At 42.6% G+C, this 21,361-nt stretch overlaps 1 protein-coding gene and 1 pseudogene across 3 annotated transcripts in view; both read right to left on the bottom strand.

The window, feature by feature from the left end:
• Positions 1–5,030, bottom strand: part of LOC308241719 (kininogen-2-like) — a 36,323-nt gene extending 31,293 nt beyond the window's left edge. Inside the window, exon 1 of one of the 2 annotated variants that reach the window (XM_080655252.1) lies at positions 4,610–5,030. In XM_080655252.1, coding sequence (XP_080511378.1) covers positions 4,610–4,804 — 195 coding nt within the window. In that variant the 5' untranslated portion in view covers positions 4,805–5,030. The remainder of the gene's footprint in view (positions 1–4,609) is intronic. The other variant, XM_080655253.1, reaches the window with a different exon arrangement.
• A 5,823-nt stretch (positions 5,031–10,853) lies between these two features.
• Positions 10,854–20,078, bottom strand: LOC308241286 (histidine-rich glycoprotein-like; annotated as a pseudogene). The gene is made up of 5 exons: positions 20,013–20,078; positions 19,014–19,125; positions 16,060–16,226; positions 13,037–13,107; positions 10,854–11,618 (listed from the first exon to the last, which is right to left on the bottom strand). The product of its transcript is annotated as a histidine-rich glycoprotein-like (transcript).
• Positions 20,079–21,361: the final 1,283 nt, after the last annotated feature.

Genomic DNA, 21,361 nt, shown 5'->3' on the forward strand with positions numbered 1-21,361 from the left:
TTTTTGAAAACAAATATATATTACTTTTACAATTAGAAAACAAACCAACAAACAAGAGTACTTTCTTCATTTTTTGAAAGAAATGTTAACAGGTATCTCTGGATGATGAGTTTAGTTATGGGTAATTTTAGTATTTTTATTTGGTTTGTCTTGTTTTCTATTTTTTTCTAACATGTCATAAAATAATAAATAAAACTTTTAATGCTCAAAGGGTCTGAGTTAGATGAGCTTTTATTTATTTATTTATTTATTTATTAAATATATTTTATTGATTTTTTACAGAGAGGAAGGGAGAGGGATAGAGAGATGGAAACATCGATGAGAGAGAAACATCGATCAGCTGCCTCCTGCACACCCCATACTGGGGATGTGCCCGCAACCAAGGTACATGCCCTTGACCGGAATCGAACCCGGGACCCTTCAGTCCCCAGGCCAATGCTCTATTCACTGAGCCAAACCAGCTAGGGCTAGATGAGCTTTTAGATGCAAAATCCTGGCATGTTGGAGCATCAAGAGACCTGAGAGGTGATGTTGCCCAGTCCCTCACTTTGCAGGTGAGACAAAGGAGGCCCAGGTAGAGAGGGCAGAGCTTAGGCAGCCTCTCACCTTGGAAAGGCAAAGCCAACCCAGACCCCAGGTCTCCTGAGCCCAGGGGCAGTGCTCTCTCAGAGCCTGCACTTGTCAGAGTATTTGCATCTGGGAGATGATGGAGTCAAACACGACAGTTCCAAGGTTCGTTTCAGGTCTCAGATTTTGATAAAGCGGTAGGTGATAGTGATTCTGTGGACATTTTAGAAAACAAAACAAAACAAAACAAAAACAAACCAACAACAACCCATTTGCCACAGATGTCAGCCAATGACGACAACACCAATAAAACATTGCCGAGGGCACCAGGACTCGCACGACTACACTAGTTTGTAAAACAAGAATGGCTCAATGTTACTTTCAGAAAAATAAAATAAAATAAAAAGCACACTGGGCTTTTTTCTTTAATCTCCTCATGTCAAATGGATGGACTTTTTTTCTTCCACCAAAGTAAACTATCACAGAGACATAGTAAAATTCATTTGAACAAACTATTGAAAGCTTATATTTTTTTAACTTTGCTTTTTTTTTTCCTTTAAAAATAATTTGTTTTCTCTTGCATGACACAAGACTTCTAGTTTCTAAGCAGGGTACATATAAAACAAAAATATCCCCCCTGTGTCCCATCTTTGTTTTCACCAATGCCAGAAATCCTTCTGGAATATCAGCACATGATTAAACAGGTATCGAACCACTGAATCTACAAGTTAATACATACTCTGTTATGGCAGAATAACTAAGTATTTCCCCCAAAGGAAGATGTTAATTTTCTAAATATGAAAGGGTCTAAGAGGATCATATGCGAACAAACAAAAATCTCCTATGCCAGGTTTTTTAGGCTAAAGTTGGTAGCACACTGGCAGCTGAAGAAAGCTGAAACTATAAATAGATGCAAATTAAGAATTTCTACATTTCTTTAGAAAACAGAACCAGAATTCCTTTTTTAAAAAATAACCCTGTGGAATAGCTTTGCTTCCATATTTACCTAATATTATAACAGTAAAACAGACACAAGAACGTTCATGACAGCTCAACAATGCTGGATGCAGGACGTTTACATGTGCACTTTTGTTTAAAAGTCCCACATGTTTATTGACTAAGGCTAGACAGCAAGTCATATGATCCTATTTGATGTTTCTTCTACAGTGTCAAGATCATTGTATGGATACAGCCAAAGACCGGGCCCTAACTTTCGGGAAAAAAGCCACAAAGAAGTAAATCAGTGTAGTTATTTAGTTCCCTTAGTTAATTGTTTGAACTGGAACAACAAAAGGTGGAAAACACAGACTGCAATGAATTAAAGGTGTTGGAAAAAGTTGGTGGAGAGAAGGATGGTGTATGAATAAGGTCATTGGGCTTGGGATGTCAAGGACAGTGCAAAAAAGAGCATCCAGGGGACCACGTATTTATAACGTACTGTGGTGTCACTCCCTCAATGACGTTAGGATATCTGTATGTGACAATAAATAGGTCAGTTATGCAATAAGGCAGTGTGTCAAATATGCATTCATCCTGTGGAATGAACCACCACAGAGATACATGATACCATACACTTTCTTTAAGTGCTCTTTCTTGTGTTGTGTCTGATTTGCTTGTTTTCAAAGCCACCCAGGCAAACTCTTCCTGGGGATGTCCTTGGAGAGAAGAGTTGTCTGCTGAACCAGGTTTGCTTAATTTTTCCTTTATCATGAGATGATGATTGACATCTGAGAGATGCAAATCAAAACCACAATAAGATACCATCTCACACCTGTTAGAATGGCTATCATTATCAAATCAACCAACAACAAGTGCTGGCAAGGATGTGGAAAAAAAGGAAACCTCCTGCACTGCTGTTGGGAAGCAGACTGGTGCAGTCACTGTGGAAGACAGTATGGATTGTCCTCAAAAGGTTAAAAATGGAACTCCCATTTGACCCAGTAATCTTACTTCTAGGACTGTATCGAAAGAAACCAGAAACACCAATCAGAAAGGCTATATGCACCCCTATGTTCATAACAGCAATTTACCGAACAATAGGTAAGATTTGGAAACAGCCTTAGTGCCCATCAGCAGATGAATGGATTAAAAAGCTGTGGTACATCTACACAATGGAATACTATGCCACTATAAAAAAGAAGGAACTTTTACCATTTACAACAGCATGGATGGAACTGGATAGGAATATGCTAAGCGAAATAAGCCAGTCAGAGAAAGATAAATATCACAGGATATCACTCATATGTGGGATATAATGATCAACATAATTTGATGAACAAGAATAGATCCAGAGACAAATGATAGGAGAGGGGTGTTAGAGAGCAACCAAAGGACTTAATATGCATGCATATTAGCATAACCAATGGGACACAGAAACTGGGGCAGTGGGGGCTTACTTGGGGTGGGAATGGCTAGGGGAGGCAATTGGGGAAAAAGGAGACATATGTAAAACTTTAGACAATTAAAAAAAGGGAGAGATGATGATTGAATTTAAAGAGAAATAAAGCTAAAGGTTGTTTGATTTTGATTTCTTTTCCCTTTCAGTTGCATCATTGTGATGTTTTCATTTAAACAACAACAATAAAAAATCACAACTAAACCCTCCCTTCCGTCCCCCCAACCTAATAGTTTTGATGCATCCAGTTGTATTTCTTGGAATCACACATCCTGTCAGGATTTATCTTCAACCTGAGTGTATCCATCAGTGATAAATAATATTCAAAACCAACCAGAACATTGTTGTTACCCTTGATGCATTCAGCCATCAGGACTTCATGGTAGATATTTTATCTAATATAGTAGAACTATATTAATTTCTTTTCTGACTCCCTTGACATACCCCACTGTCCCTCATTTACCCTAGTTTTATTGAGGTATGTGCTTGCAACCAAGGTATATGCCCTTGACTGCAATGGAACCTGGGACCCTTGAGTCTGCAGGCCAATGCTCTATCCACTGAGCCAAACCAGTTAGGGCTATTGAGGTATAATTTATTGAGGTATAAGTAAATCACATATATTTAAGATATACAAAAAGATGATTTGCTATATGTTTACATTGTGAAATGATTACCACAAATAAACTAATAAACACATTGTCACCTCACATAATTACCTGTTCTCTGTGTGTGGTGAGAACTCTTAAAATCTAGCCCTTTAGCAAATTTCAAGTATACAATACAGTATTATTAATTCTATTCACCATGCTGTACATTAGACCCCCAGGACCTACTCATCTTATTTTTTTAAAATATATTTTTATTGATTTCAAAGAGGAAGGAAAAAGGAGAGAGAGACAGAAATATCGATGATGAGAAGAATCACTGATTGGCTGCCTCCTGCACACCCCACACTGGGGATCAAGCCTGCAACTCAGACATGTGCCCTGACCGGGAATTGAACCACCACCTCCTGGTTCATAGGTTGATGCTCAACCATTGAGCTAAACGACCAGTCTCATCTTATAACTGAAAGTTGTACCCTTGACAAACACCTCCCCATTTCTCCCATCCCAAAGTCCCTGACAACCACCATTCTACTTTCTGCTTCTATTAAGTTTGACTTTTTTAGATTCCATTTATATGTGAGATTATGCACTATGTGTTAGACATAGCCCCTTAAACACCTCCTCCCTTTTGAGGTCTGGAGGTCTTTATATTTTAGTTTAAGGCCGGTCACCCAGTAAATCCTCTTGCTGAGGCCTGACTTGAGTTCCTGGATTTTTCCACTCTACATAGTCCCTTTCAAATGATTCCATCTATGTTTCTTTAATTTCAGCGTAGAATACCTGTCCTCTGATCACCTAGGAGGCCAACCTTGGAGGTTTGAGGACTAGTCATACCCTGCCCACATCCCAGCCCAGAGAGTGGGGTTGGTCTGTAAGCCTCACCTTTAACTATCAGGTGGTTTTTTTTTTTTGTTTTTTTTTTTTTGGTGGTGGTGGTGGTGGTGTGTGTGCGTGTGTGTATGTGTGTCCATGTGTCCTGGGTTCAAGTGATAGCACAAATCCCAAATGACCTCAAGGTTAAACACAACTCACTCACCGTCTTGTTGCCTTCGGTTATGCGGTACAATACAAACTGGTTGCCACTTTTGCTTCCATCATTGTATTTCTTCAGAGCTGCGTCCACAGCCTTAAATACATCCTCATCATTGCAGTCAATTTCTTGTGGTTGGTCCTCTTGGGCTAAACTTGTTAGCAGCCTGGAACAAAGGAAAAGGATGGCAATTAACTTCATGATTTATCAGTCTCCCTCTGGGAGTTTCACCAAGAATTGGAAGCTAACTTGGAGGCTGATGTTAACTCTCTTCAGCCTCTTATCTCTTCTGTCTCTCCTCTCTCTGCCTTAGCACTTTAGGGTTCTGCTTAACTTCCTGCTGCCCTCCACTATTTGCCCTCTTATAAAGAACAAATGGCTCTGCTGGATTATCCAAGCAGATCTCAGGCTGGTATATTACAACACTGGGTCATTGACCTGCTTGTTTGCATTTGGGAGGCATGTGTGAGCACATTTCCAGGAAAGTGTTCAACTTTGTATAGCGAATCAGAGTACAATCCAATAAAGGAGGAGAAAAAAAAATCAACCACCTGTTATTCCGTTTCTTAAATGAGCTTCCCAAAGCTATTTATGAAGGTCACTACATGTGACAACAATGCAACCATGTGCAGACACCTTTCAATAAAATTTCTTTGCCCTCCTGGAGAGCCCATGCACAGGGACATAGTGAGTGCAGGGAGTCTCACATCAGGACATTGGCATGACTGAAAAGAAAAAAAATGGGCATCCTATCTGTTCTCTGTCCAAGCCAGCCTCTCTCCACTCAACTGGATCTGCTGTAGAAAGGAAAATGTTCCCCAGAGTGGAGGAGACAGGGGAGAAACTTAAGGAGAGATGGTTTGAGTGAAGCCTGCTTACCCTGTCCTTCCTTCTTGTTTCTGGTTTGGTGGACTTTATAGGGGTCTTTCATTCACCAAGCCTAAGTGACCTTTCAGATAAAGTTAGACTATTCAAGGAGAGGAGGTATAAAGGTGGATTAAAGATATAGACTAGTAGATGTTTGCCTTCAAGTGTTACACTCTTACCTCCAAAAAGATCTTTGACTTCTTTGTTGGTGATCGGGTACTTAGCTTGGCAAGCCAATCTCTTGAGAGTCCTTGGAAAAGAGGGGTCCATGGGGGCTGAATGATGGCCTTGTAGCAGAGTGGCAGGAACATGAGTTTGGCAGTAAGCCCAACCTTGATTCCCATCCAGCTCTGCTACTTAACTGCTATGTGATCCTGAGCAAATCAGGGTTTTATAGCCTTTCTGAGCCTCCATTTTCTCATCTGGAAAAGTGAAATATAATAATATCTTGTGAGGTTTTCTGAGGAGTAATGAGATAATATATGTGCAGAGCCTTATTAGTTCATATAAATTATATCCAATACTAGGTGCCTGGTGCATTAAATTCGTGCATGGGGGGGGTGTGTTCCTTTAGCCCATCCTGCACCCTCTCCAATTGGGGACCCCTTGGGGGATCGGGACTAAACTGGCAGTAAGACATCCCAATCACAATCTGGGAGTACTGGCTCCCAACTGCTCACCTGCCTGCCTGCCTGATTGCCTCTGCCTCTGCCTGCCTACCTGACTGCCCCTACCCCCTTGACGGCCTGATCTTGTCCCAAACTGCCCTCCCCTGCCAGCCTGATAATCCCTAATGGTCTCTGCCTTGGCCCCCACCACCATGGCTTTGTCTGGAAGGAAGTCAGACATCTGGAAGATGGCCGGTCAATCCGGTCTAATTAGCATATTACCCTTTTAGTAGTATAGATAGATTATATAGGATAGAATTGCTTAAATTGGGGGTGGGGTGGGGAGAGGAGCCTCTTTCAGCAGGAGAAGATGCTCTTGGCAGACAAAAATATATAATCCCTATATCTGGACTGATAGCCAGCCATATGCACTACACTGCCAAACCAGTCACTAAAAAATTGAATTGCTTTCTTACACCTTACACCAAACAGCTGTTGCCCTTAAAACCCCTCCTCAGCCCCCACCTTAGGTTCTTCCTTTGCAGTTCTACCAGATTTACTTCTGATTGGTTGGTTTCTATGCCAGTAAGCATCAAAAGCTCTGCCTCCTAGACATCCATTGGCTATTTGCAGTTCACCCAGATTTGGTTCTGATTGGTTGGTTTCTAAGCCAGTCAGCAACTCCAGGCCAATCTTTGTGCCTAATAAGAGAAGTAGGGTTGATCAGCAGCCTCCCCAGGCTGCTGGCGAGAGGGCTGAACTGCTGACCTCTCAGAGAGAGAGAGAGGCTCAGCTGCTGGTGAAACCCGGAGAGAGAGAGAGGCAAGGGTTGATCAGCAGCTGCCAAAGAGGCTGTGGATTAAACCCTGATTCTCTCTCCGGCCTCACCAGCAGCCCCACCTCTCTCTCTTTCCAAGAGGTAAGCAGTTCAGCCCGCTCGCCACTTCCCACTCAACCCAGCCTGTACATGCAGCCTGGCATTAGTTTGTCCCTTCAGTCGTTTTGGATGTTACAGACCCTGGCTCTTTATATATATATAGCTTAGGGCTGGTTGGTTAAGAATCCCTGAGTTACTGAAGCAGTTTCAGGTGTGTGATGATGGCAGAAGGTAGATTCTAGTGTGTCTGTGGCAGGGACAAGGGGTGGTAGAGATGTAGGAAATGAAACTAAGGATGAAAAACACTTGGATAAGTTCTTAGTCTGGGAAGAAAGAGTGACCCGCAAAGATGGAGAAGCTGATGGTGGGAGAGGGAGGAGTAGACTGATGTGCAGGGTCAAGGAGGAGTTGGAAAGGAGCACAGGGCTGATCAGGGTAGGTGTTTCAAGTGAAGATTTAGAAGCAGGACTTGCCAGTGTATACAGGAGGCATAATAAACAGGAAAGCATGTGACTCTGGAGGAGGCTGATCTGGGTTCTAATCCCAGGCCCAATTTACTGACTATAACAAACACTTTTTAGCTATTGTGTTATAACACAAATCTAGAAAAGGAGCAATCAATGGTATCTTGTCTAAATCTCTAGTACAATGTAAGCTAACTACAGTAGGGATGGTTTCTTACCCCATTATTCAGCTGCAGCAACTGTGTTTGCATATTATAAATGCATTTAATGGACATGAATTGAGAACATTCAATCCCATGTTTTCCAGGTACTATTTTCAATAACTCAAACAATATTTGTGAAAGTACTTTATAAATTAGAAATGCTCCTGTGAGTTATTGAGGTATGCATTATTTTTTGGTCTTCTTGGATTTCACCTTTCTTTAATCTCTATCTAAGCAGCCAACCCTGTGTTCTTGCCTCTGAAGGAATGTGATTCTGCAGAGCAGACATTTGGCTGGAGCCTCCTTGGTTGTTTACAGCTGGTGACCATTCTGACTGGCTGTTGTACCTGCTCTGTTGGTCAGTGCTGGTATCATTTTGGTTATTAAATTCTATTAAATATTTCAGGTATCATCATGTGGTTTCATGAAATGACATCTAGCTGTACTCTAGGGAGAAAAGGGAAATGGGCTGCCACCATCACCATTTTTTACAAAAGGAAAATGGGGCCCAAAGAGGTTTAATGACTTTCTTAAAATCTTATAATCAATAAATTGTAAGACCGAGATTAGAACCCAGATGGGCCTTCTTCAAAGTCACATGCTTTTCTATTTATTATACTACCTGAATCCATTGCCACGTTCCAGTTTTATTAATAAACTAGTGGCCTGGTACATGAATTTGTGCACATTGAAAGGGATTTAATTAGAAGAAATATTTTAAATATCACTATTTGCACTTTCTATATAATAGAAGTGTTGGAGATTAAAGAAAATTAGAAAAAGTATATGAAAGTAATATATAAATTTATTAATAAATAAACAATAACAACATGATACAACAATAACAAACATATGATATAAAAACATGATATAAAAATAACATTGATTTGGTGATTCTGTGAGAGATGGGGCTCCCGCCGCCCTGCTGTCTGGGTCCTGGGTGCGGGTATCTGGCTCCCTCCTCCATCCTGTCAGAGTCTGGGCCAGCACCAGCAGAAACACAGTGCCGAGACCCAAGACACCACCTGTGCCCACGGGAACGCAGCATCAAGTCTTGCAGTTGCCAAGATACCCAGAGTCAAGTCCTGCATGCGGGTATCTGTCTCCCTCCTCTGTCCTGTCAGAGTTTGGGCCGGTGCTCGCGGGGATGCAGTGTCACCTCCCCGCCCACCTGTGCACCCATCGCTGTGTTTGCAGCCCCACCCACCTGCGTGCGCCTGTCGCACAAGCACCCTCCTGGTGATCGGTCCTTATGGCGTGAGGGCATCACGACCACAAGCTTTTTATATATAGGATAATTGACATACATCCCTGTGTAAGTTTAAGGTGTTCCACATGATGCTTTGATTTACATATCTTTTGAAATTATTACAATAGGTTTAGTTAACATTAATCATCTCGCCGAAACCGGTTTGGCTCAGTGGATAGAGCGTCGGCCTGCAGACTGAAAGGTCCCAGGTTCGATTCTGGTCAAGGGCACGTACCTTGGTTGCGGGCACATCCCCAGTGGGAGGTGTGAGGGAGGCAGTTGATCGATGTTTCTCTCTCATCAATATTTCTAACTCTCTATCCCTCTCCTTTCCTCTCTGTAAAATATCAATAAAATATATTAAAACAAAACAAAACAAAAAAACATTAATCATCTCATGTAGATATAATAAAAAGAAAATATTTCTTCTTGTGATGAGAACTCTTAGGATCTACTCTCTGAGCATCTTTCCTATATATCATGCAGCAGTGTTAACTATAATCACCATTCTGTAAATTTCACCTTAGTCCTCACTTCTCTTAAAACTGGAAGTTTGCATCTTTTGATCACCTTCCTCCAAGTCCTGTTTCTGACTCTTCACTTGAAACACCCACTGTGATCAGCCTTGGGCTCCTTTCCACTCCTCCTGGACTATGCACGTGAGTCATCTACCACCCTCAGCTTCTGCATCTTGTGGGTCCCTCTTTCTTTCCAGCCCAATACCATACCCAAGTCTCTTTCACCCTTAGTTTTTTTTTTTTCTTTCTCTCCCTTCCCCATTAGAATTTACCTGCTGCCACTACCACACACCTGAAACTGCTTCAGTAAGTCAGATGGAGAGAATCAAAGTTTTATTAGCTTGTGTCTAAATGCTTGAATCTGGTTTGAAAAGAAGAAAAAGAAAGAGAATTCAAATATGAAAAAAGAGTCCCCTGCCTCAAAAATGAACAAAGAAAACTTTCTGAGACTAGAAAAGCCCCTAACATGGGAGAAGGTATGAAAAGAACAGAGGAATCTGGGGGTCTGGAAGCAAGGACACTCTGCTGTGCTTTCTGGACTTAGAGCCTAAAAGACAGCAAGATCCCAGAGGCAGATGAATATGGTATTCTTGGCAGTCATGTTCATCAGTAGTCTTAGAGAGACTCCTGCACTCCCATTTTGATTCAGAAGAAGTAGGTACACTAGACACAAAGAGTGATGTGAACAGGGTAGTAAGCATCCCTTAGCAGGGGGACCTGGTGAACCAGAGAGGAAGAATCAGACCTTCTTCCCATGCCCACTACCCAAACACCTGGGACTATGTGAGATTCTTGAACTATGGCATAACTTTGTGTGGGGAGCAGCAAAGTGGGGAAATTCTAAGAAGGACTGAGGTTAAGTTTTCTGTTATCCCAGTAGGATGGCAACTTGAAATATAAATTAATATTTTGAAAATAAAGTGGTATTTCTGGGGCACTTGAATTTGTGGTCATGATTCATGCCTATGAACTTCTTTGAAAATTATATCCTGACCTTTGTCTGCTTTATCATTAAATTAGAACTTATTTCTCAAAAATAAAGGGAATTTAGAGAATTAGAAATATGAAGTAGGAGAGAATTTGGATCACTTTTATAAGAACAATCCTTTATATGACAATACATACTTTCTTGGCATGCCCAGCTACACCATAAGTACTAAAAGATGAATGATGTTAGAATTAAAGGAGTTGAGCCCAGGAAGTAAAGGAATCCTGAAGATCAGAGATTTGTCTTGAGTGGTGTAGTAACCAGTGAAAGAATGAACTTTTGATTTGGGACACTGAGATTTTTTTCCTCTCCTCTCCATTTTTCTTATTCTTCTTACGTCATCTCCTCCCCTACCCACATTTTGTCCTATTCTGAATATGGAAGTTAAGATTAAAATAACTTGTAATGTTGCATTTATTATTGGTTACATTTTATTTGTGGTTCTAATTCAGAACATTACTCATTTTTCAAGGAACTCAGATTTTTTTTTTTTTTGGAAATGTCTCTTTAAGAAACTTTATAACTTTTGAAAATTCACTCTTGAACATCCCTGGACATAATTCAGAGGCTGATTGAGGGAAGGGCTGAATTTCTGGCTTTAGAGGATGGTTGTGGTTTGGCAATGAGAAGCTGGGAAAATTGGCTTCAGGAAGGGGAAGAACTCCACATTTCTTTAATGGAGGGAGTCGGTAAATATATCCAATTTGTCTCCATGTTAAGGGAAAGTACCTGGATTTCTTTCTTCTGAGTGCCTAGGTGGTGGGCCATGGCTCTGGTGAAGGTGATCTTGGAGACCTTGCCTATGGGGTGGTGGAACACAGGGTCAATGGTCATGAAAACCATGGTCATCGGGATGCTGTACATGGGGATGGTGTCCGTGGCGATGGTGTTTATGGGGATGGTGTCCGTGGCGATGGTGTCCATGGGGATGGTGTCCGTGGGGATGGTGTCCATGGGGATGGTGTCCATGGGGATGGTGTCCATAAAAATGATGTCTCTGGGGGTGGTGTCCTTGGGGATGATGTCCATGGGGACGATGTCTATGGGGATGGTGTCCATGAGGATGATGCTCATGAGGATGGTGTCCATGGGGATGGTGTCCGTGGGGATGGTGTCCATGAGGATGATGTTCTTTGGGATGATGTCTATGGGGATGGTGTGTATTGGAATGGTGCTCATTGGAAGTATGAATATGAGGTGGTGCACGTGTGCCATTGGTGCCAAAATGGAGGTGATGACATCTTAAAGGGGGCAATCATGAAGGAGCTCTTGCTTGAAGTGGTGGTCTGTCTGAGTGATTTTTATCATCTAGAGCAGGTGGGCATCCAGATTCATGTGACTTGTGAGGATGGAGGTTATCTCGGATATACTGTGTATAAATGGAGGCTTGTCAGCAGAGGAATGCCCATGGCCTCCAGAGTGGAGGGGATGGTCCAAATGGGGTTGTACATCACTGATGTTTCTATGCTCCTGGTGAAGGACACAGAAAAGTGAGTATCTTCATGTAAAGAAGAAATTAGATGTTTAACTTGATTTAATTCAACTAAATTCATAATTTTGGATTTCAGAAATAAATTTTAAAAGTAGGATATCAAAAAGCATTCTCAAATTTATATCTAGGTGAGTTGGCATTTAAAATAAAAACAAAAATTATCATCTACCATCATCATTTCACAATAGCAGTAATCCTATCTAATAAAAGAGTAATATGCATATTAACCATCACTCTGCTACACCCACAGGCCACGCCCACCAGCCAATCAGGAGCGAGTATGCAAATTAACCCAACCAAGATGGCTGCAGCCATGGAGTGAGCAGGAGGATTGGGTTTCCCAGGCAATGGAGGAAGCCAAGCTTACCGCACACCCTGGCAGGCCCAGGCCTCCACTCAAGGCTACAAAGTTTCAATTATGGAAGATAAATAAATCCCAACAAAAATGGCTGCAGCCACGGAGCAAGCAGGAGGCTTGGCTCTGCTCAAGGCTACAAAGTTTCAATTCTAGAAGGTAAATAAATCCCAGTTACCAGGGCCTCCACTTGGGGTCACCGGGGGGCATGGCCGGCCTGCAAACCACCACAGGCCCCTCGCTCAGGCCGCCTCATACCCCAAGGGAACCCCCACCCTGATCTAGGACACCCTTCAGGGCAAACCAGCCAGTCTCCACCTGTGCACCAGGCCTCTATCCTATCTAATAAAAAAGCAGTATGCAAATTGACCATCACTCCAACACACAAGATGGCTGCCCCCATGTGGTCAAAGATGGCTGACCCCATGTGGACACAAGATGGCCACCACAAGATGGCCAGCAGGGGAGGGCAGTTAGGGGTGACCAGGCTGGCAGAGGAGGGAAGTTGGGGGTGACCAGTCCTGCAGGGAATGGCAGTTGAGGGGGACCCAGGCCTGCAGGGGAGAGCAGTTGGGAGAGACCAGGCCTGCAGGGGAGGGCAGTTGGGGGGAACCAGGCCTGCAGGGGTGGGCAGTTTGTGGGGCGACAAGGCAAGCATCCCGCCCCACCCCGGGCCATTTGGCACCTGCATATACAAATTAACTTGCCTTTTTGTTGGGTTAATTTGCATACTCACTCCTGATTCACTGGTGGGCGTTGCGAAAGGATGGTCAATTTGCATCATTCTCTTCTATTAGTGTAGACTATGGTGCCTGCGAAAATGGTGACTAGAGCAGTTCCTCACAGAGAAGTCAATATTGTAATTGGTTCTTCTCCCTCCTCTCTAGAACAAATAGGATCAAAGCAGTTTCAGGAACATTTTTAAAAAGCCAGTAGATACCTACTATCTAATATACTGTAAAGGCACTATCAGGATTCACCAATATGTGCCATTCTTCTTATTTTCTGTGTCTTTTTAAAATTTATCAAGTGATAAGATGAATACTATTTGATTGAAAAGGCCCAGATAATACAGACATAATCAAGCCTAGTGTAAAAGTCATTCTTCTTGCACCCCAGCCTCTTCCTCTCAGAGGTACCACCATCAACCATTTGATGTGTTTATTCTTCTAGCCTTTTCCTAAATATGTTGTGTACATACACTTATATCTAACTAGAGGCCTGATGCATGAAAATTCGTGCAAGAATAGGCCTTTCTTCTCCTGCTGCTGGCACCACCTTCGCACCAGCTAGAGCCGCCTTCCACCTTTTGCCTTGTCATGTCAATTTGCATATTCCCTCCTTATTGGCTGTGGGTGCCACCATCTTTGTTGTGGCATTAGGGTCAATTTGCATATTCCATCTTTATTAGATAGGATTGTTTAATATAAAGGAAATAATAGTCTAAGTATTGTTCTGTAACCTGCCTTTTCCCCTGGGCAATATATCTTGAAACTCTTTCCAAGGCATATAGGTCCAAAACATTCTTTTTAGTACGTAATTGTATTGTACTGATCCCATTGCTTGTATGCAGCATTATCTATCTCACTTTGTGTTTTCAAAATACAAGACAACATAAACTAGCTGTCCTATAAGACTGCTATGGGTGGGAGGCACTTGAGTCCCTGGGTGGGGAAGGACTGCCTGGCTCTCACCATACCACTGGGTGTGGTGAAGTAGTTGCTCTGAGCCTCAGTTTTCCATTATAATACAAGAAGGTTAGGACTAGATGATTTTAATGACTCATAACCCTAGTATGCTCTTCAGCATTTTGCACTTTTTGGTTTGGGTTTCCTATCTCTCTATTGATATCACACTCCCCACAACTCCAAAAATTAAAAATATTGCAGGAGGGCAGTTCCATGGTATCTGCTGCCTGTCTCTTGAAACTGCAACAGGCATCTAAATTTAAAAAGCAGCTGGTGGCTGGCACCAGAAATCCAGGGGAGGATGCAAGAGGGGTTGGTCAAGAGGGAAGCATAACAAAGGGGTTCAAGAAATTATTGGGGGTGATGGATATGTTCACTATCTTAAGTGTGGTGTTGTATTCATTGGTAAATACATATGGTACAATTATTAAATGGTATACTCTAACTAAATATGTGCTGTTTATTGAATGTCAATTACACCTCAGTAAAGTTGCTATTGTATTAAAACAAACAAACAAAGAAAGCAGCTGGCCGAAACCGGTTTGGCTCAGTGGATAGAGCATCGGCCTGCGGACTGAAGGGTCCCGGGTTCGATTCTGGTCAAGGGCATGTACCTTGGTTGCGGGCACATCCCCAGTGGGAGGTGTGCAGGAGGCAGCTGATCGATGTTTCTCTCTCATCGATGTTTCTAGCTCTCTATCCCTCTCCCTTCCTCTCTGTAAAATATCAATAAAGTATATTAAAAAAAAAAAAAAAGAAAGCAGCTGGTTTTTGTCTTTCTCTGTCTGGCTTATTTCACTTAGCATCATACCCTCTACATTGTCACAAATGGTAAGATTTGATTTATTTTTCATGCTGAGTAATATTTTATTATAAATATATAATACATAATCTTTATCCAATCACCTATCGATAGGCACTTAGGTTGCTTCCATATCTTGTCTATCCTATCTAATAAAAGAGTAATATGCAAATTGACCATCACTCCAACACACAAGATGGCTGCCCCCATGTGGACACAAGATGGCCGCCACAAGATGGCCTGCAGGGGAGGGCAGTTGGGAGGAACCAGGCCTACAAGGGAGGGCAGTTGGTGGCAATCATGCCTGCAGAGGAGGGCAATTAGGGGTGAACAGGCTGGCAGAGGAGGGAAGTTGGGGCAACCAGGCCTTCAGGGAAGGGCAGTTGTGGGGACCAAGGCCTGCAGGGGAGGGCAGTTAGGGGTGACCAGGCCTGCAGGGGAGGGCAGTTGGGGGGAACCAGGCCTGCAGGGGTGGGCAGTTTGGGGGGACCCAGGCCTGCAGGGGAGGGTAGTTGGGGGGGGACCAGACCAGCAGGGGAGAGCAGTTAGGGGCAATGAGGCTGGCAGGGGAGGGCAGTTAAGGGTGACTAGGACTGCAGGGGAGGGCAGTTTGGGGGGACAAGGGCCTGCAGGGGTGGGCAGTTTGGGGGGACCCAGGCCTGCAGGGGAGGGTATTTTGGGGGAGGAACCCAACCAGCAGGGAAGAGCAGTTAGGGGCAATAAGGCTGGCAGGGGAGGGCAGTTGGGGGGGACCAGGCCTGCAAGGGAGGGCATTTAGGGGGGACCAGGCAATCAGAGGGGGGCAGTTAGGGACAATCGGGTTGGCACAGGAGCAGTTAGGTATCAATCAGGCTGGCAGGGAGTGGTTAGGGGCTGATCAGGCTGGCAGGCAGAAGCGGTTAGGGGCAATCAGGCAGGCAGGCAGGTGAGCAGTTGGGACCCACTAGTCCTGGATTGTGAGAGGGATGTCTGACTGATGGTTTAGGCCCGATCCCGGTAGGATCTGGTCTAAACGGGAAGTCGGACATCCCTCAAGGGGTTCCAGATTGAAGAGGTTGCAGGCTGGGCTGAGGCACACTCCCCCCCCCCCATGCATGAATTTTGTGCACCAGGCCTCTAGTTGTAAATAATGTTGCAATGAATTTAAGGGTGCATGTATCTTTTTGAATTTGTGTACACTTGAAACTAATATTATATTGAATTTTACCTATAAGTTAAAGATTATAATTATAAAAATCATCTGCCCCAAGGAGGCCAGGAGGGAGAGGGTCAATGCAACTTAATTTGTGCTGGGAGGTTGGAGCCTGGGCCCTCAGACTCCAGCTGGACATTAGTGAAAATTCACACCCCTGCCTACTCTCTCCACTTGGTCCACTCTGAAAGAGGCAAAGTCACCATTCTCCTTTTTGTACATCTCAAGGACTTTCTCTGCTTGTTTTCTGTAGACCTCAGTCTCCTCAAAGAAATACAAGAGTACAGGGCTATCTTTAGTATTGGCCAAAGCAGAAAAGACTGGAGAAAGAAGATGGTAGTTTTGTGGCTAAACAGCACTGTCAATGCTGTGACTTAATACATATATGCATGGTGGAAACAATAACAATAGCTCCTGTTTTACAGACGGGTGAATTGGGGGTTGGAGAGGCTAAGAAATTTGTTCGAGCAAATCAGCTAATCAGCAGCAGAGCTAAACTTAAATCCAGATCCTTCTGATGTTCAAGTCTTGGTTGTTACCCTATTCAGATGACCCAAACCCACCTACACTAATGCAAGAGAAATATGCAAATTGACCGTACCTCCTTGACGACCACCAGCCAATCAGGAGTATGTAAATTACCCCCAACAAAGATGTCAGGTTAATTTGCATACAGAGGCACAGAGCTGCCAGGGATGGCAGGACAGCTGCTATGAGGGGGAGGGCGGGGGCAGAGGGAGCTACAGGCGCGGTGCTCCAGCTGGAGCGAACACTGAAGGCTCCGGATGGAGAAAAGGCGGAAGGTGGAGGCCGGAACAAAGGCCTCGGTCCCAGGCAGATGGAACATGCAAGTGGGACATTCCTTGATAATCTGTTTTGCCTGTTGTTGAGTGATTGAAAATTGTGTAGACAACATTTTGACAGGATGATGTAAAAGCTGATGAGGTTCTGTGGCCTTTTTTTAATAAAGCAACAAACTGATCAGCATATGCATTTCTTTTTGTTAAAGGACCAGGCAGGATGGTATGAGCCCTGATATGAGTAACATAAAAGGGGTATTATCTTTGCTGTACAATTTGCTGTACCTGTTTAAATAGTATAAATAGACTTTGGTCACTGAGCCATCTTAATCGAGCAGTCTCAATTCTGTTTACCAGGCCCATAGTATAGGCAGAATCAGAAATAATGGTAAGAGGCTTTTGGAAATCCTGAAATGCAGCCTTGATAGCTTGTAGTTCATTTCTTTGCACAGAAGTATGACTGGTCTGGATTACTCAGTCTGAAATCATTGCATGATAAGCAGCTTTACCATTAGATGAATCATCAGTAAAAACAGTTAATGCTCCATGAATAGGTTCCTGCCTAGTATTTTTTTAAATATAAATAATAGGGAAATGTTGCAACCTGTTTCAATGAAATGTGGGATGACGAAATGACAGAAAACATACACACAGACAAGACACAGACAAGACAGACGCCGAGCTCGGTGAAGACTGCAGCAAGTTTATTAACTGAGTAATGCCTTTTATACACAAAACACTGAATAGGAGGTCTGTCAAGAGGAATGTATTCTTTGTTCCTCTTAATCTCTAAGGAAGAGACAGAGCAGAAGGACAAATTCTCAGTACAGCAAATCTCAGTAAATAGTTACAGACTTCTTGGTAAGCTATGAAAGGTTGCTCTCATTCTACTGATAACCGCCATCCACTCAAGCCTGGGAAAACTGTGTGGGTAGGGGACCCATACTTTTAAAGAACAGCTTTAAAGGTCATTCCCTTGTGGCCAAACCCACCCCTCCTGTTTGCAGGCAAAGGGGGGAGCACATCCGTTTGCGGAATGTGCTTCTTTGGCACGTACACAGTTGGGAATGTTTCCATGTTAAGCTGCTTGCAGCTTTTCCTCAGCTGATCTCTTCATTTCCCCCTTTTTTGTTTGCATAGAGACATGATGGAGGACTGCCATAACTGGAGGTGTAGGACCTGTTTTTACTCGGCTTTGGAGCCATCTGCGGATGACTAAAAAGGCAAGGAAGAGAAGTACAATTAATATCAGAGTACTTCCAAAGGTAGAGATTAGAATAGTTCTAATATTATCTAAAGGGTTGGGATTTTTTTATACCATCAGCTAATCCTTGTAAAATATCTTGGCCCGACAATTGAGGCAATTCCTTATTAAAGGTTGTAGCAATTTGTTGTGCTAATGTCATTATTTCACTAGTAACATTGTTATGACCAGTAAGTAAACGCTTAATCTTATTCCAGGATTGACTAAGATTATAAATTACAAGAGTAACGTTCATAGTAGTAGAATTCCAATCATACTTAAGCCAAGAACGCGTGGCTAGAGTAGCCACTTGATCACCCAACTAAGAAACAGTATATTTTAGATTTTGAATGTCCTCAGCTAGTTGAGAGTCCAATGTCCTCTGTTGTTGCCACAGTTTATGAGAGTCCTGGTGCCATTCTTGAACAAACGAAGCAGTCTGAATTCTTTGATGTAATGCGACTCCTGCAACAGTAGCAGTGGAAGCCACCATAGCAAGTCCTAATATGGTGGCTATGAGAATTCCAACAAATCTTCTAGACCGATGTAAAAGAATTCTTACGGTGTCATATAGGTGGCTAACAGTCAAAGAGTCGCTCCAGGGTCGATTCATATTTACCGGCATCCAAATGGCCCTTCGCGCTCGAGCTATCATTAAAGCATCCTGAGTCCAATTAAAAGTACCCCACCAAGTTCTATTAACACATTGCACCAACTGACAATTAAAGCAAGAGATAGTTCCATCAGTACTATTCCAATGCCAATTTCCTGCTACCAGAATGTAAGGAAAGCGAACGCAAGCCTGGGTAAAGCTAGAAGAGTTTTTATGAAGAGTAACCTGTAAATACCGACTAGAGCTGTTGTAAGACATGTTCCCTGTCCACATCCATGTAGGTTCCGAGGCACTAAGTATTTTCCATAAATGTCCCTGAACCCCGGGAGTTCCTCTCAAATGTGGTCTAGGGGGAGACAGCCCCGTCTCTTGCCAAATTATGGTTTCATTGCCGGTACCAATCAGTATAGAAGAATTTACCCAATGCCACTTCAAATTACGATGAGAGTACTTCTCTCTAAACTGTCCATGAGGGCTCCAGTCTGTAATAACAACATTAGAACTATTGACAAGGACAGTGAGGTGATAACCTCGACATAGAGACCATATAAGACGAGGTTGTTCTGGAGAAAGGCAAGGCAGAGAATACAAGGGATCATAAGAATCAATATCTGTAATAATAGTTTGATTATGAACATAATGAAATCCTGCCATGGATAACATAACAACATAGTTAGCAAGATGAGAAGCATTGTAGCCCATGCCCCAGACTGAATGCAAACAAAAACTTCTATTTCCAATGCAAACAGGAATTCCTTCTGCAAATAAAGTCATGTTAATGAAAGGGGTATGAAGAACCACTGAATCATTGGTTTCAGTCCAAAATTTACAAGAAGGAAGAGGAAAGACACTGGTATTATTTGTACACACAATCACTTCTGGATCTCCCCAGGATACAGCCTGTAATAAAGGAGGGTTAGGAATATAGGCCCAGTAAGCATACGTTTGTGTGCAACCCACTTGACAAGTAATGACAGCAATCATAGCTAGAAAAAGATTGGCGGGATTCAGAGGTTGGCCTGCACTCTTAAGAGTACTCTCAGCCATTTGAGTGAGCTTCTTCACCTGTCCCCATGTTGGGGTGTTGCTCCCCGTGTCCCCACGGTGAAGGATCGTTGAATGGTTAACTCATTGAATGTTTTAAGAATTTGCTGATCTTGCCGAAACCGGTTTGGCTCCATGGATAGAGCGTTGGCCTGCGGACTGAAGGATCCCGGGTTCGATTCCGGTCAAGGGCATGTACCTTGGTTGCGGGCGCATCCCCAGTGGGGAGTGTGCAGGAGGCAGCTGATCGATGTTTCTCTCTCATCGATGTTTCTAGCTCTCTATCCCTCTCCCTTCCTCTCTGTAAAATATCAATAAAATATATTTAAAAAAAAAAAGAATTTTCTGATCTCGTGGGTTATTCATGGCCTCAATTTTACACGTCGAGTAGGCACCCACTCTTTACCTGCAGGTGTAGAAACATAAGCAAACCCTCGCCCTCGATGCAGTAATATTCCTTCTTCCCATTCATCATATAAATTTCTTACCCAAACCTTAGTATCTTCCTTTTCTTCAGACTGTATTCTGGTGAAATGCCTTTCTGCAGCAGTGCCCTGAACATTATCCCAGTAATTTAAAAAATTAAGAGTAAATAAAGTTTTGTGTAAGATATTCTTAGGTATATCTGTAATTATATCCCTACTCCCCCTTTTTTGTTTGTTGAGGTATAATCTCAAAGTTCTATTTGCTCTTTTCAATGATTCCTTGCCCTTGACTGTTAAAAGGAATTCCAGTATGATGTTGAATTTTTTATATTGAGCCATAAAGGTTTTGAACTTTTGAGAAGTATATGCAGAACCATTGTCTGTTTTCAAAGTATTAGGTTATGCCCATAAGTGCAAAACAAGTTAATAAGTGTGATATAACGGCATCTGTACGTTGAGATGTGGCAGCTGTAGCCCAATGAAAATGGGAAAAAGTATCTATAGTATGATGGATGTATTTCTTTCGTCCAAATGGGTTATAAATCATAACATCTATTTGCCAAATTTGATTGGTTCTTACGCTTCTGGGATTAACTCCAGGGGGCAAAGATACCCTATTAGTAATGGCACATTCAGGACATTGTGTAACCATTTGTGTCGCTTGTTTTTTCGTTATGTCATGACGATGTCGTAACCCTTTTGCATTGGTATGAAATTGAGCATGTTCTTCTTGAGCCGCCTGAATGGTATTTACAAGCAATTGGTCTATAGTATTGTTTCCTTTAGACAAAGGTCCAGGCAGGCCAGAATGAGAACGAATATGTGTGATAAAAATGGAAACTTTTCTTTGTAATAATAACTCTTGTAATATTCTGAATAATTTTTGTATTATATTTTGAGAGGATAAAGGAAGAGCAACCTGAGGTATGAGATTAGCAGTGAGAACTGCATAATGTGAGTCAGAGATTATATTTAGGGGTTGTGAAGGCCAATGCATTAATACTAAGCAGATGGCCCATAATTCATTGTGTTGAACGGAACCCCAAGGTGCCTCTTGAATGAAATATTGAGAGTTAGTCCAAAAACCTACCCTTCCTTTGCTGGTAGCATCTGTAAAAACAGTTATTCCTGAAACGGGTTGATCACTAATGGGAGAATAAGGCAAAATTTGGTGTTCTTTCAAAAAACCGAATAATTTATGGGAAGGATAGTGGTTATCAAACTGTCCAGAAAAGCCTGCAATGGCTATTTGCCAATTCTCATTAAATTCAATAGCCTGCTGAATTTGTTTATTCTGAAGCTTGGTTACTATTTTTTGAAAATCTAATCC

Source organism: Plecotus auritus (genome assembly GCF_963455305.1).
Source record: "Plecotus auritus genome assembly, chromosome: 2".
NCBI classification, from domain to species: Eukaryota; Metazoa; Chordata; class Mammalia; order Chiroptera; family Vespertilionidae; genus Plecotus; species Plecotus auritus.